Raw genomic sequence first — 17,231 nt, forward strand, 5'->3', positions numbered from 1 at the left:
ACCGAAGGCTACATCCAGTACTCTTGCCGCACAAGAGATTTTTCCACTAAGAATTATGAGTTGTAATTACAATATCTCACCCCGAGATCTCTATGTACCTTACATACTCCCTAATTCTTATACTCTTGGAAAACACATTTCCAAGCGAATTTATTCCCCTTTCTTTTCACACCCCGTAAAAGAAAGAATTCTTTACAAGAATGAAGAATATTCAACTATGACAGATTGCCTTTACAAGTATGAAACTTATGTAACTTGCAATCCAAACTTTGAATATATATAGAAGTATATAATGCTCTTTGTAAAAGTCTTTGAAACACTTGAAGCAACTTTGCAAAATTAACTTGAAAGTTTAAGAACAAGTTGCAAAAAGTTCAAAGATAAATTCTGGAAAAAGTGTGAGAGCTTTTGAGAAAATTGTATGAAAGTTGTGTGTTAATCTCTTGTCTTTGTGTGAGAGTTTAGAGCCTTTGTATAGAGTTTACAAACACCCTTTGAAGATTTCTGAAAGTGTATGAGTTGTTTGGAGTGAAGAGATTTCGTTTGGAGTGAAGACCTTTCACTTTGAAATCTGAAAAACACTTCCAACATCTCTTAGTAATGGGTTACTCATTTGAGTAATGAGTTACTCAAACTTTGTGTCCACTTGAAATTTGAATTTTACATTGAGTAATCGGTTACTCACTTTGAGTAATCGGTTACTCAAACTCTCTGTCCAACAGATACTTAAAATTTATTTTGAGTAATCGGTTACTCACTTTGAGTAATCGGTTACTCAGTTTCAAAAATCAGTTTCAGTTGGATAACTCTTTTCTCACATATGTAACCTGTTACACACTATTTTTGAAAAATGTTTTAAGTCTTTTAAAAGTGTCTCACATTTTCTAAAAAATAGTTTGAGCAATTATACTTGTTATATACTTAAGAGTTTAGGATAGAAGTACTTACAAAGACTTAATCTAATGTTTTGAAGCTTTATCTTTATCTGTCTTCATAAGTCATCTTCTTTTTCTTCTTTTTGGTGATGTTGGTGTCTTCATCAAAATCGTGCCATGGTCAGGAGCAAGATCTTCTTCACAGAAGTGACATGTGGCATGAAGGGGAAAATGTGAAGAGGAAGTGACATGTGACATGAATGAGTTTTTTTTTAATTAATTATCTATTACCTATATAACAAAATAAACTCTCACCACCTCATCAATTGCCACATGACATCTCCTTCTCACGCCACCTCATCAATTGCCACATGTCCTCTCCTCCTTCATTTTCCTCTCTCCAAAATGGTTCCATGGTAATCATATGTACCTTCCCACATTATATTTGTCCTTTCTTGACAATTATTACATTTAATACAGTTTATTGCATTTTATGTCATCTCTTCTCAAGGTTTTTTTATTGAACAAATAAATAATTTTTTTTACTTTAATTCCAATCAAAAAAAATTACAATTCAATTCAATCAGTTATTAAGTTGAAGCAAATGTTTCTAAACTTCACAATATTATGTGATAAAAATGAATACAATAATTTTGATTATATTGATATGTGTAATACTAATGAGGACCAAAATTCAACTTATTAACTCATCAACTTTTAAATGCATTTATAATTTTTGGTCTTCCTGATCATATAATCAAGTTTTTCCACAATATTATATTGTGTATACTTAATATTTGTGAGGTTGAACAATGACAGACATTGAATTTTGAAAGATATATTAATTTCAAAATAACAAAATTTGAAATGGTTCTTTATCTTAAAGATGTAATATATATGTTCTTAATCATGTGGTAAAACATATCGTTCCATGCATTCGCACGGGTAACTTGCTAGTTTATCCACTATAATTGTAAGTATTTAGACATAGAATATTATTCATCATTCATTGTATATTAAATTTTAATAGTGGATGACGCGGAATAACAATATAAAAATTCTTACACTTTTAATACATGTATCTTTTTTTCTTATATATAATTTATCATCATATTTTATTTTATCATTGATATACGGGTGAATATCATAAAAATAAGACTTACCTTATCTAACACAAAATATTAATCGGTTAAACATGAATTTTGTTCTATATGTGAAAGTTAATTTAACCCTAAAATAATTACCAAACTAATTTTTGAATCTAATACTCAACCCAATTCAATATAATTTATTGACATTTAGATAAAATCTAATCGATATTATTTATCATTCATCTACAATTTAACATATAAAATATTTTATATGCATATATTTTGTTAATCATTTATATGCATGTAAATATATTAAAAAATTAGAGAATGAATGATCAGTGTGTTTAAATCCACACTGATCCAATAATAAAATTAAAAATAGGTCCAAAATAAATTGAAAATGCAAAAATTGAATGTGATGAAATTGTGTTTGATTGATTTTAAAAAAAAATGATTGGTTTGCTTAAGTTTTTAGATCCAACCCTTTGAACTAAATCGGTCCAAACAGTTTTAATTTGATTTATTAGGAATATGTCGAGATAAAAGTGTACCCTTAAGTGCTTAACACTGTAGTTCAATAAAGTTCTGAAACAATGTACAATACAAATTTAATAATTAATTAATCATAAGGCATATCTAGTAATATTCTTTAGATATGACTAAAAAATCGCTAAATTATATATTTCCACAATAGGTAAAAAGAATTACACTTTAGAGATTATATTTATTTTGAGGAATATAGTTAGATTTATTTTTTTGTGATATACAATACAGTCACAATGAAAAAGGAAAACTGATTAAAAAAATGAAGGAAGAAATCAATATCAACCGCTAGTATATCTGATTGTTTCTTTTTTAGTGAGAACATAATTTAATATTCTTACCATTTATCGTAATCTTAATTATGTTGTGATCTTTTATATAATAATTTTTAAATTTATATAATAGTTGTTTGTTATTTAAATTAATATGTGACATGAATAAAATTGTGAACTTATAGCATTATGTTTTTTGATATATATAAATAATGCAATGTTATAACAATATTAACATGAATGCATGTAAATCTGTCATCTTAAAGTGTATTAGACTTATTATTTTAGTAATTTTTATGATTTTTGAAGTGTATGTGAAGAGTTTAAATCTTCTATAAAAAACCAGTCTAAACAACATATAACATTTGGATGAGATTGTGTTGTATGTCTTAACATAAAGAAAATAGATCGGATTGAAGTTAATTATTTGTTCAAATCACATGATTTTTGCCTAAAAACCAATCCAAATCAACTGCAAACACAATTAATCAACTTTAAATAGTATGAGATGAGTTGAATCATATTTATCTCTTACCTAACTCTAAATATCAATGAACTCTAATTTTTAGCCCAAACTTGACCATAATACTTGAAACCCGTCCATATATATGTTCCATTACTATCGGACTAAAGTGGGTGAGCATCTAGATAGGGTCTTTATCTCCCTTATTTCATACATTCATTCTTCATCAATTCCTTAATTTAATTTTTGTTAAAACCTGTCGCAATCCATCTTGATGGAACTTCGCTCAATGAAACAATGCAGAAGAAGAACAGTGAAAACCTACTCTTGAATTATGCTTAATATTCGGTGTTTTACAAAGAAAGGAAAGGAAGAAGCTAAAGACAGAAAGAAGGGGAAGTTATTCTAACAAGAATAACTAACCAAGCCAAACTAACTTTCTAACTGAGGATTGGGCCCAAAAACACAGCCCAATAACTCTAAAAGAATAAGAAATAAAAAAGTCTAACTAGAAATTCTTTCTTCTTTTATGATTGCTTTGGTGATGGACTTGGCTCCTTCTTCTTCCTCCTTGTTTTTCTTCTCTTCTAATAGCCCCCCACAAGCTGGTAGGTGGATGTTTAACATACTCAGCTTGAAAATGTTAGTCTTGAACAGAGAAGGAGGTAGAGCCTTAGTGAATAAATCTGCCAACTGTGAAGTACAGTGTATAGAAAGAAGATGCAATAAGCTAGATTGAACTTTCTCTCTAACACAATGGCAATCAATTTCTATGTGTTTCGTTCATTCATGGAAGACGGGGTTGGCAGCTATGTGAAGAGATTGGTTATCACAGTATAGCATCGCAGGTTGAGGGTGAGGTAAGTGCAAGTCATTGAGAAGATAAATGAGCCATTGAGCCTCACAAGTGGCAAGTGCCATAGCTCTGTATTCTGCTTCGGCAGAGGATCTAGAAACCACTTGCTGCTTCTTGCTTTTCCACGAAATTAGAGCATTCCCAATGTAAAAATAGTAGCATGAGACAGATCTTCTAGTGTCATGGCAGCCTCCCCAATCTGAGTAAGTGTAACCTTTGATGTTAAAATTTGTACCTGCAAAAGAAAAGAAAACTCCCATATTGATGGTTCCCTTGAGATATCTTAAGATTCTCTTGGCTCCATCTAGGTGATCATTAGTAGGACATAACACAAATTGGCTAAGGTGACAAATTGTCGAGTATGAATCAGATAGAGTAATTTGCCCATTAGCCTTTAGTAAAGGCTTGGATCAGACAAGCTGGTTCCTGATTTGGAATGAACAAGTCTTCCTGCATACTCCATTGGAGTGGAACATGGTTTGCCGACAAGCATTCCTGTCTCCTCAAGGAGATCCAGGGTGTATTTTCTTTGATACAGCAGAATACCCTTAGTAGTTCTAGCTATTTCCATCCCTAAGAAATATTTGAGATCACCAAGATCCTTGATGCTAAACTCAATATGCAACAGATTCTTCATATGGTTAATTTATGTGATGTTATTTCCAGTCAAAATCAAGTCATCAACATAAACTAAAATTGCTGTAAAATTTGAGTGATTGGACTTAATGAATAAAGAGTAATCAGCAATGGATTTAACATAACCTGATTGGAGAAGGACATCAGTGAGTTTGGCATGCTACTGCCTAGTTGCTTGTTTGAGACCATAAAGGGATTTTTCAAGCTTGCATACAAGATCAGGGTGAGGAACAAGCAAATCAGGGGACTTTCATATACACAGCTTCCTTCAGATCTCCATGGAGAAAGGTTGTATTTACATCTAATTGTTGAATGTACTAGTTGTTAATAGAGGCTATGGACAGAATGGCCCTTATGGTAGTCATTTTAATTACTGGACTGAAAGTTTCCATGTAATCAATTCCTTCTATTTGAGTGAAACCCTTTGCAACCAACCTTGCCTTGTGTCTTTCAATAGATCCATCAGCTTTGTATTTTATTTTGAAAATCCATCTGCATCCTATAGCTTTCTTGGCATCTGGAAGAGTAGTTATGCTCCAATTGTGATTTTGATTTAATGCATTGAATTCCTTTTGAATGGCATCTCTCCAACACTGATGTTTAATAGCTTCATTGTAATGTTAAGGCTCAATGTGTGAAGAAATATTAAGAGAAAATTGTTCATGAGCAGGGGACAATCTATGATAAGAAATACTTGAAGAAATAGGATATCTTACCTTTGAAGATTCATGAGCAACATAATAGTAAGCAAAGTGCAGTGATAATCCTTAAGATACTGAGGTTTATGTTTGGCCCTAAGGGATTGTCTTGGCATAGAGGGGTTAATGTGGTCAGAAGTGATATTTTCAGGCACAATATGATCACTCTGATTGGGAGCAGGGTTATAGGCAGAAGGTACATCAATATCATTATCATTAGCACCTTGAGTGTTAGTAGTATCAGTTGTAGGCAGGATGACAGAAGGAGCATCATTGTGAGGTTGAGAGATGACATCTTGGGTAATAGCAGGGTCATATATATCATAAGTGGGATCTGCATTATGACTTAATTCATTTCTCATTCCAGGGTGATTATTTTGAGTGGGCTTAAAAGGGAAAATGTGCTCATAAAATATGGTATTTCTAGACAAGAAAATCTCATGACTATTAATGTCCATAAGGACATATCCTTTGGTACCATGCCTCAAACCTAAGAGAATACACTTCCTAGATTTGTGATCAAGTTTCTTTCTATTTGAGGTCAGGGTGCTAGCATAACACAGGCAGCCAAAACATCTAAGATTATGTATATCAGGTGACTTGCTATTCAAAACCTCATAAGGATTCTTATTTGACAACACAATACTAGGCTGCAAATTAATAAGGTGCATTGCATGAGCCATGGCAAAATTCTAGAGACAATGAGGAATGTTAGATTGAAAAACAAGGGATCTAGCTACACTAAGAATGTGTTGATATTTTCTCTCAACAACCCCATTTTGTTGGGGTGTTTCAACACAACTAGTTTGATGTTGAATTCCCAGCTCACTATAGAAATTGGACAGAGAGAATTCCTTGTCATTGTCACTTCATATGCACTTAATTCTTAATCCAAATTGGGTATGAATAAGAGAAACAAAATTATTAACTAATTGAGGCACCTCAGATTTATGTTTCATAAAATAAAGCCATGTAAATCTAGATCTATCATCAACAATGGTAAGGAAATACATGTGTCCAAGTGTGGTTGGAATAGAGTAAGGACCCCATATGTCCATATGGACCAAATCAAAATTCTTAGCAGATATGTTAGTGCTATTGTTATAAGGCAATTTTCTTTGTTCAGCCAAATGGCACACATCACAAGGATCAAAGGTCTTATTGTACTTAATGATGGGAAAAAGGTTCTGCATAAGCATCATTTTATCATGTGAATGATGGCCTAATCTATTGTGCTACAAAACAGAATTACAAGAACTAAAGAAGTTGACATTGCTTTTGAATTGATTCCTATGTATGCCAGGTGTAGGCCAAATTTTCACAGGGTCCTTCATGGCATAAAGACCACTTCTTATTTCAGCAACGCCAATCATCTTCGAAGATTGGAGATCCTGAATTTGACAAGAGTTTTTGCAAAAAATCATTTGGCAAGATATGCTATTAACGAATTTTGAAATAGAAATTAAGTTGTAATGAAACGAAGGGATGTACAGAACATTTGATAAGTGTATAGAGTTAGAAAACATAATACTACCTGATATTGCACTGGATACTTGACTGCCATTAGGCAATGTGACAAGAATGGGGGCAATTTGCTTGTAGGTTTGAAAATCAGAAAGGGTATGCCACACATGGTCAGTAGCACCTGTGTCGAGTAACCAATCATTAGATTTTGTAAAGTAATTCAACATGTATGTGTTATCTTTACTATTGGAATCAACCAGATCAGTGGTAATGTGATTCATATTATGACCAATTCTGGAATTGGGTTGCTGTTGGAGAATTGACAAGATGGTTTGTTGCTGCTGAGGAGTGATATTGACTCCAGGTGCTGGTTCATTAGAAACTTGGTTAGCATTATGCTCCATTTCTTCATAATGTTGTTCCTCAATGCTAGCAATATTATTGACACTGAAATTCTTGAAGTGTCCAGGGGAGAAACCATGCTTCTTGAAGCATTGGTCAATGGTATGACCTGATTTATGGCAATATGAACGGGTCTTGAATCCTCTTCCATTCGAGGCTCTAACATGTCCCCTTCCTATTTGATTTTGAAAACCTTTAGCCCTGCCTCTACCTCTACCACTTCGAAAGTTTCCTCCATCTTCAATACTAGAATTGGTAGTTTGGTTATCTATGTTGCTCATCAGGATCTTAGATTCACTATAATGAGCATCTAGGAGCCTTTTTTGTTGTATCAATAGTGAAAAGGCCTTATTGATGGTGGGTAAAGGATTTATTAGCATTATCTGTGATCTCACTCTTTCATATTGGTCATTCAATCCATTAAGGATGCATATCACATAATCATGATTCCTATAGGACCTAATAATAGGAATAACATCACAGGTGCATATGTTTATGCAAGAACATGAGAGAATTGGTCTGAAGTTGTCAATTTCTTGCCAGAATCCCTTAATGTGGTTGTAGTAGGCGTCTATGCTCATATTACCTTGCTTAAATGTATACATTTCTCTGAACACTTGTGATATTCTGAAAATGTCTCCTTGATAGTATCTCTCACGCAAGTCGTCCCATATTTATAATGCTTTGTCCATCCACAACACGCTTTGAACAATTGAGCTCTTAATGGAGTGGGTTAACCAAGAAACAACTAGAGTGTTGCATTTGTCCCATGCAGGAAATGATGGATCATCTATGGGAGGCTTTGGGAGAGATCCATCAAGGAATTGGAGTTTATTTTTGTACTTCATCGACATCGACATATCACGAGACCAAGCATGGTAATTCTTGCCGTTAAGATGTGCAGAGACAAGATAAATTCCAGGGTTCTCATTCGGGGGTATGAAGAAAGGGCATGTTGGATCTTGAAGGGGATTAATGGCTTGGACAATTCGACTCTCCATTGTTAAAAAAGAAAAAAAAAATGGGAGGAGGTTCAGATATGAATTCGAAGAAGCTATCTTTGCAAATGATGGAGAAGAAAAGAGATTAATGCACAACGGAAAGAAAACGAAACAAAGGGTAATCAGAGTGTAAGCTCTGATACCATGTTAAAACTCGTGGTAATTCATCTTGATGGAACTTCGCTCAATGAAACAATGCAGAAGAAGAACAGTGAAAACCTGCTCTTGAATTATGCTTAATATTCAGTGTGTTACAAAGAAAGGAAAGGAAGAAGCTAAATATAGAAAGAAGGGAAAATTATTCTAACAAGAATAACTAACCAAGCCAAACTAACTTTCTAACTGAGGATTGGGCCCAAAAACACAGCCCAATAACTAAAAGAATAAGAAATAAAAAAGCCTAACTATAAATACTTTCTTCTTTTATGATTGCTTTGGTGATGGACTTGGCTCCTTCTTCTTCCTTGTTTTTCTTCTCTTCTAATAATTTTTAAATTTCACTTTTTATTATAATATTTGATGAAAAACATTAGTAAATAAACAACCTACATCCGTGTCAACCAACGTTGTCAAAGTTGGAGCAGTTGAATCATAAACCGACCTTTTACTTAGTCCGAAGTCTACTATAATTATTTTTAAGGTAAATTGATCAAAACTATTTAAAAAGTGTTTAGTTTTTAGTGTAATTGTTTTACAAGATTAATACATCATTCTATGTTTATTTGTATTATTTTTGTTTAAAAGTCAATAATTTATATATTAATGGTAGATGACATAGTTAATCATAAATCTTTAACCTATCAAAGGTGTAATCTAGCATTCCTCCCACTTTCACTCTCTTCCCTTATCGTCGTTAATCTCCATTCTCAATGAACTATTAAAGAGTAATAGTTTTCCTATCCCCGTTAATAACCAATTCTCCATTAGCCACCACATTGTACTATAATTTTATCATGTACGTCCAAAATGCTTCCTAATCAAAAGCTAGCGGGGATATATCCATTTATCAATTGTGGAAAATATTCCATGCATGTCCATTTTAAAATACACGTGAAGGCGTTGATAGATAACTAAAGAAGTAAAAAAAAAAAAGGTCCACAGAAAAATTAATAAGAAATTAAATAAAAAAAATTGAAGAGAGAAAATTTAAAAAAAACTTTGATATGATATATGAAAGGAACACATCTTCTATTCCATAAATTGCGTCACTTCATCTGCCATAAGATATGAATGATAAGAAAAATACTTAATATTAAATTTTAACTTAAACACATTTTTCGACAAATCTCATAGTACATAAAAAAAAGTGATACTCATTGTATGACAACAGATATGCAGATCATATCACATTAAAATTACCATCGTTCTCCCATTACATTGTAATTTATGTATATACGCAAGTGATTTTTACACTGTCAGCAAATCTCCACCATTCATTTGTTAGCTAGTATTGACTTTCAAATAAAAATATTACAAATCAATAGTGGATGATGTGGTGTAAAAAACTTTATACTGTCAGTACATAAATTTTAAACTCTTTCTTTTATCATCCCAAAACAAATTATAACCTATGCATGCAGGTACCCATTTTGCCATGGGGAAATCAGATATGGCACTTTCAAAAATTTGGTAGTAATAAGTAAAAATCTGAACCCTTAAAATTTTATTTTATTTTTGTCAATTGTGATCACCTCTGCTTAATACCAGAAGTGATCTGAACCCATAGATCACAGCTTGGACAATGCCAAGACTGATCAATTTGAACATACTTCCATTGATCAGGTCTCATTTGTCTATACATTTTTCTAGACCAAAAAATTCTGACCCTTATAATCCTTAAGCTCACCAGGAAGTGGCAGCCAATTCCAAGAAAAAAGTTATGTGTCGGGGATCAATTTTCTGAGTAACAGATAAATATAAGTGCTAATATAAAAAGGAAAGCACTACGGTTGCGAAAGAAACAGTCTATATCTCTAGCAACAAATTTCACCCCGGGCTTGAGAAAGCTAACAGGACAATTTCTACTTTAAAAAACTACCATTTTTATAAAATTCTAAAAAGTACAAGCATTGCCATATTTAAAGTTAAAACATCCATGGGGAAATTAGATAATGTTGAGCATTGCCCTAAATTTATATATTAAAGTAATCGAAGGATTTGCATTTCCAAGTAAATTAACAGTTTCGGCATCATGCAAGAATTGAAAAATAAACTAAAAAAGCATATCAAATAACCAAGTCCCCACACTATAGTAAATGAAATATATAAATCTTCATAGATAATAGCCACACCATAGAGAAATACCATATCCTATCACCGTCTCAACAACAAAAAACTGCTCAGAAGTACCAAGCAAAAACGACAATAATCTGAAAAGAAAATGAAACAAAATACTTGTGCCTACAAATCAGCTGTGAAATCTAGTGACCATCTTGTCATGAGGATCTGAAACCAAAATTTCAATGTAATATTAGAACAAGAAAAAGTGCATAAAAACAAGTGTGGGCAAATTATAAAGGCAGAGACGTGCTACTGAAATATCAGACAAAAATCAGATTATTAAAAGGCAGAGACGTGCTTTCAAAATTTACAAAGAAGTCGTTACTCTATAAAGATTAGTAACAAGGGATGTTACCATAAACAAAAAATGTCATTATTTCAAACAGAATTACAAACTAAGCTTTTCAATAGTCTTAAGCTCAATATAAATTCCCTAAGAATATGGTGGCTAGAAGTATGTAGAAGTACAAACATTAAATGACCTTAGTCATAAAAAAACAGTAGACAAATAACACAGTAAACAGCAATACATGACAAAGGAATCATCAAAATGCAAAACTATACACATTTACTATATATAAAATGAAAAAATAGGAGTTCTAAAGTTGAAAAGAAAGATGAGTACGAAAAGAGAAGAACATCAATAGTGGGACAAGCTTACCTCATATATTGCTTGGATACAAGAAGACTCTTACCCTGGACCCCTGCAAAACATGAAACTCAAAGGATCACAATATTGTTCAAAGAGGTAAACTAATAAAACTGATGTATGACATGTTATTACCATTGATTTTGGTGGAAGATTTGACTTGAACTTTGCACGGACAATACCACTGTTACCGTGAGACCTGGTAACCTTGCCCCAAAGGCAGCGGTAGTGGCTTCCGTTAGTCTTCACCTTGGCCTTGTAAATATATGCCAGTCTCTTTCCAGCATACCACGCCACCTCCTCCTTTGTGTTCACTCCTTCAATTTGAAGAAGAGAAGTGTTTGGGTACTGGTTCGATTTGGATCTGATAACATTACCATCACCGTATAATTAAACCAACAAATCTACAAAGAAAATGCTTCTCTCCATCTAACTCAGCTTTTCATTTCCCAGCAACCAAGTATTTACAAAATAAATAGAACGACTCAGGGTAAGAAAGTTTTACCTTTTGTACCCAAGGATTGTTCCCCTCACGTAGAGTCTAGAAACATGGAATAAAAACACAGCATTAGCTTATTTTAACAGAAAAGATCAAGTAAGAAAATGAGTAACTAAAAAATACAGCTATCATATGCATCATCAACCATTCTTACACATTCAATCAACAACTAAATCTAAGGTGAAAAGAAATCATCCTGTAATGTACACCACCAAAAATCCAACAAACACAACCAAGGAGGAAATGTTAATCGTAAATTAATTCTACTAAATCAAAACTCTTTCACTAAAAAAAGGCGACCCAATACACGAGCCTGGGGAAGATAACCATAACCCTCGCAAACGAAGAAACTGTTTCGGGGATTTGAAAACATCAATTCCTGGTTACAAACAACATTGCTGTTGCCCCGAGGCTCACTAACAAAGTACACGAATCCATTCCCAATTGTAACACATAAAATACCAAATTCAAAAAATCAATAACAAAACAGTTCCAACAGCAGCAGAAGTGATAATCATAAGGATTAAAACATGTCAAAATTGAGTATAAGCTAATTGAAAACTGGAAAATTAGGGTTTTGGGGAATTAAAAGGAAATAAGAAGAAAAAAGTGGGAAATGATATAAGAATTGAAAACCTGACACGCTCGCCTTGGCGTCCCTTCACCATCTTCTTCGTCTAAAGAGATGAGTTGAATGAAGAAGAGTTAAGCGGCTGAACCCTAATACATTTTATATATGCAGAAAGCCCATAATCGAATTTTAGGGTTTAGAGTTGGACGTGGGCTTTGGCCCAATATCAACAATTAAATAAAAATTGTAGAGTTGCAATTAGAGATGTAACACGTTGGATTTTTATGCAATTCAGGAATGGAGGAACTCAATCTAAAAGAAAAATATGGTTTGGCTAATTCAATCAATGTTGAATTTTTATCAACCATGAATAGTTGGATTTAATAATTTGTATGAGAAGAGAGAAGAAAAAGTAGAGTGAGACACATCTGTTTCTCGTCTCATATAGAGAAAAAAAATGAAATGAAGGTCAGTTGTCTTAAATTATGTTTCATATATGAATGACAATAAATCAAAAAACAAATAATAATAATAAATATTTAAATTTTTTAATTGACACTGGATATCTTCGTTGATGTGTGACAAGATTTGCAACATTGTTCGGAATATCGAGAAATTTTAAAGAAATTTTTCTCCTCCATTTCCTTATTTTTATCTAAAACAAAACAACACCAAAATCTACTCAATTTCTCATCTAGTTTTCTATTTTCAATCTATTTCATACATATTTCTCTCTTCTTATCTTCTCTTTACATCCAAATGGAGGCTAAATTTATTTCATTCCAATCATGTTATTATATTCTCATTATCTTTTTTTCTTCACTTATATTATGTTCGATGAAATGCTAAAATGAGTAATATTGATGTGTAAGAATCCTTTGTTTTTCGATTATGTCTCTCACTATTCATTTTCAAAGTCATTCTCATCCCAAAATAAAATACCTTATTTATTGTTATTCTCATGTTATATTGTTGTATGCATCCACAAATCATTATATCATAATGTTATTGTTTTTGTCATACTCATATTACATTGCCCATTAACACTTAAAATCCTAGAATGTCCACATTTTGCCTTCAAATTTTAGTAACCAATACATGCAACCAAATGTTAACAATTATATTTTCCTTGAATCCATAATTCATAGAATACATCATCATGTCCAAACCTTAAGCCCCTAATCCGTACTTTCTTTGGCAAAAAAACAAAACTAAATTTGGAGAGGCATGGAATTTGGAAAATGTGCAATCCTACAAAGAGGAGAACTCATCATTTCACATAACACCAAAGATATCCCATAATAAGTGCGGGGAATGAGGAATCCCCAAGATGTTGCAACCCAACAATGCAAAAGATGGCCGGTAGCATGGAAAACACCTATGGATTCTACTTTTACAAAACTACAATATGTCATTAGTATTAGTCTCTATCACATATCATTGATCACACCATTGTTACATATTTTTTCTTCACTTATATTTTGTTCAATGAAATGCCAAAGTGAATTGATCCTTTGTTTTTCATTTGTGTTTTTCACTTTTCATTTTTAAAGTTATTCTCATCCCAAAATAAAGTATCCTATTTATTGTTATTCTCATATTATATGGATTGGTAGAGTAAATTTTACTTCATGAATTGTATAGAGTTTTGATATATAAAAATGTGGATGGTTCTATAGCACTTAAGAATTTGATTTTTCATAAACTGTTGGTAATATCCTCGAATATTTGGGAGTGCTTAATACATCAACTATTGAAAATTGTTGATCATATTAATAAGAAGGAAAGCTAAATACATTATGTGGGTGCTATACTGGTATGATATTGGTCGCATATACTTTGTCACTTTTATAAGTGGCAATATTACTTCATTTACTTCTATTTTCTCTATCTTGGTAAATATTGTTTAAAAATTTTGTTTTCATAATTAGGTTATAGCATAGTTTTGTTCTCATAATTGGTCTCATAAAATTGTGACGCATGCATCCATTTATGTGTGGAAATAACATGTTTTGATCCTTTCTTTGTAATTAAATTGAATTTTTTAAACTAAACATGTCAGATATTCTCTACTATTATTTAGATTGTTATTTAAATTAGGAAGCAATGTTGTGGAAGTTTGCTCAACATCTATGATGGTAAGTCAAAAATCAGCTCTCATTATTCATAATAGGATACAGGTTACATGCTTTAATCAGAATAAATTTTCTTCTTTGAATTCTATGTACATGATACCTTCATAGTATTGTTATAATGGGTTTTTCTATAAAATAATTATGTTTTAAGTTTAATTTTTCTAGAGTTTTAAGCCAATGTGTCTGTTTAATGGAGTTATATGTAAACTTATAGACTTTATGGAGTTAAGATGAATTTATTTAAGAGTGTTTTACATGCTTTAATCTGAATAAATTTTGTTCTTTAAGTTTTGTATACATTCTACCTTTGTAGTATTGTTTAATGAGTTTTTCTATAAAATATTATATTTTAACTTTAATTTTTTAAAGAGTTTTAATCCAATGAGTCTCTTTAATGGATTTATATGTAAAGGTGTAGATTTTATAGAATTAAGATGAATTTATTTAATAGTGATCAATGATTACATTCAACTAGAGCATATAATAAGAAGTGAGAAGAGAATAGATGAAATAAATATTTTATAACTACCAAACACTAAAAGGAACAAAAACTTTGAAGCTTTTATCATTGTTTTTCACCTTCTAAATATTTAGTTGATAAGTGATTTTTCATGAATAAAGTCATATTACCTAAAAAGACTCTTTAAACGTTTTGTCAATGTGGCTTTGTGCTAAATATAAGAATACATTTTTATTATCTCTATTTTTTACTGTCTATTTCCTTTGAAGTAAGAATGCTCAACATGTTTTCTTTTGTTGCTTTTATGCATAAAGGAGCTATTGCTACATATGATTATTGCCTACAAGTTAAATAATTCCCAGCAACTATGGATAGATGGAAATAAAAAATCTTGCATATATAGAGGTTCCGTAAGCCAAAAAGATAGGTTCTATTTGCTGCAATAGTTGTGATTTATCATATATGAATTGAAAGAAATAAACGACCTTCAGGGATAAAGCAAGAACTGCAGAAATGTTTTCAAACAAATTAAACAAAAGTACAAGAGAGAGTATAACAATGCTGCAGAAGCAAAGAAAAATAGAATTAATTATATACTTTCAAGACAGTGAGATTATAGTTAAAAATTAATATGTTAATGTAATGATGCCCTTTAAGTTTATAGGAGACGGTAAGGATAAGCATTTCCAAGAAGGTAACACTCTTGCAATTTCCCTAAATGAGTTTATGTATACTCTGCGACTTCTTTCATTGAATATAAGTAATTACATATTCACAGAAAAACAATCATAAAACTAAAACTACCTCATCTATGAACCATGAATAGTTCATAACGTCTCCCTTGCCCATTTTGGTATGCTTGGCAATGTTATATATCTCATAATTTGACAAAAATAGAATTAATTATATACTTTCAAATTGCTTATATAGATAGTATTCATTGTGTTTTTCCTCATTTGTATCAAGTGCATAAGAAATAGTAGAGTTTTTTAGATTGAAATCACAATTATATTCAATGGAAAATAATGGAAAATAGGTAGCAATGTAAGGTAAATATATGTCATATAAATAAGTAGGTGCTTCTAGTTGGATTGAGTTAAGAACAAAGTTCTTATCTATAAAGTTTTGATTTATTTTAGTGTTATACATTATTGGTTATTTTGATATATCCAGATTATATTTATCCTAAAATATCTCACTTTTACACTATATTTGTCCTAAAAATAGTTAATTGGTGTAAATACAAATTTAGAGTTAATATTGTGAACTCAAATCTTGCCACAACACATAGCAATGGAAAAGGTTAAAGGCTTAATGTTATGTATATATATACTTTTATATTATTTTTCTTCTATACTAATATATTATGAATATTCTTTAATATGATTCTCTCAAATGAAATATCATGTCAAATATCTATAATATAAATCTAAACTATACATAAAATATTATTCTGCTCTTCATTATCTTATCTTCTTTTTCTAATTCAATTATAATTCATGTATATATTACATATTTACTATAACAAAATTCACATATTGAACAATTTACTTCTTATTTTCCCTCTAACAAAATATAGGACATTATGACTTTAATATCCAATAGCAACAATCTAAAGATATAATTGTTTTTCAATTTCATGCTATTTTTGTAATTGTTATTGGTAAAATAAGAATGCTATTGACAAACATTTTATGATGACCTTATATATTACATTATGATCAATATTGCATCCCAATTATATACTTCACATGCAAAAATAATTGCAAGTGATTCAATTATTTGAATGTTCCATTTAAAAAAAAATAAGATTAGACAATTATTCAATCAAATACATTCAACTGAAAATTATGATATCTAACACAAATTACTATATTTGACATTACAGTATATAAACTACATATTAGAAAAGTGGAGAACAAAATCCCAAATTTAGTACTCCACTCAGTGAAATTTATTCGAAAGTAATATGAAAATTTATAATAAGAGCATCATCCACGATGGAGAACAACACTTTTGTTCTTATTTGGGTCTCACATATTATTCTCTGTAATTTATTATAACTCCCCATAAAATAAGAACAATATCTACTTTTTTCTACAATGACAAACATCATTTTTATTTTTATTTGGCTCCACAATTTATCCACACTTTTATATTTTATAATAAATATAATAAAATATTAAAAATAATTACTCATTTATTAATAAATTAAAAATCGTTATACTTTATTATAAAGATTAGAAATCAATTATAAATAAAAAATAAAATTTTGTTGATTATTATTTTTAATTTTTTATGCAAAAAATTTAATTTCTTGTAATGATGCTCTATTT

General features: G+C 31.0%; 1 protein-coding gene across 1 annotated transcript; it reads right to left on the reverse strand.

The window, feature by feature from the left end:
* LOC109361566 (60S ribosomal protein L35a-1-like) lies at nt 10,532-12,492 on the reverse strand. The gene is made up of 5 exons (XM_019607058.1): nt 12,366-12,492; nt 11,736-11,771; nt 11,366-11,594; nt 11,243-11,285; nt 10,532-10,746 (listed from the first exon to the last, which is right to left on the reverse strand). Exons 1-4 carry the CDS (start codon nt 12,395-12,397, stop codon nt 11,244-11,246), a joined length of 339 nt encoding a protein of 112 aa, XP_019462603.1. The 5' UTR covers nt 12,398-12,492; the 3' UTR covers nt 10,532-10,746; nt 11,243.

The sequence above is a fragment of the Lupinus angustifolius genome, chromosome LG12 (assembly GCF_001865875.1).
Source record: "Lupinus angustifolius cultivar Tanjil chromosome LG12, LupAngTanjil_v1.0, whole genome shotgun sequence".
Taxonomy (NCBI): Eukaryota; Viridiplantae; Streptophyta; class Magnoliopsida; order Fabales; family Fabaceae; genus Lupinus; species Lupinus angustifolius.

Coding starts and splice junctions, on each gene's coding strand:
- LOC109361566 (XM_019607058.1), bottom strand. CDS start 12,397: ATGGTGAAGGGACGCCAAGGCGAGCGTGTCAG. Junction 11,772..12,365: donor CGCCAAGGCGAGCGTGTCAG/GTTTTCAATTCT, acceptor CCATGTTTCTAG/ACTCTACGTGAGGGGAACAA. Junction 11,286..11,365: donor ATCTTCCACCAAAATCAATG/GTAATAACATGT, acceptor CATGTTTTGCAG/GGGTCCAGGGTAAGAGTCTT.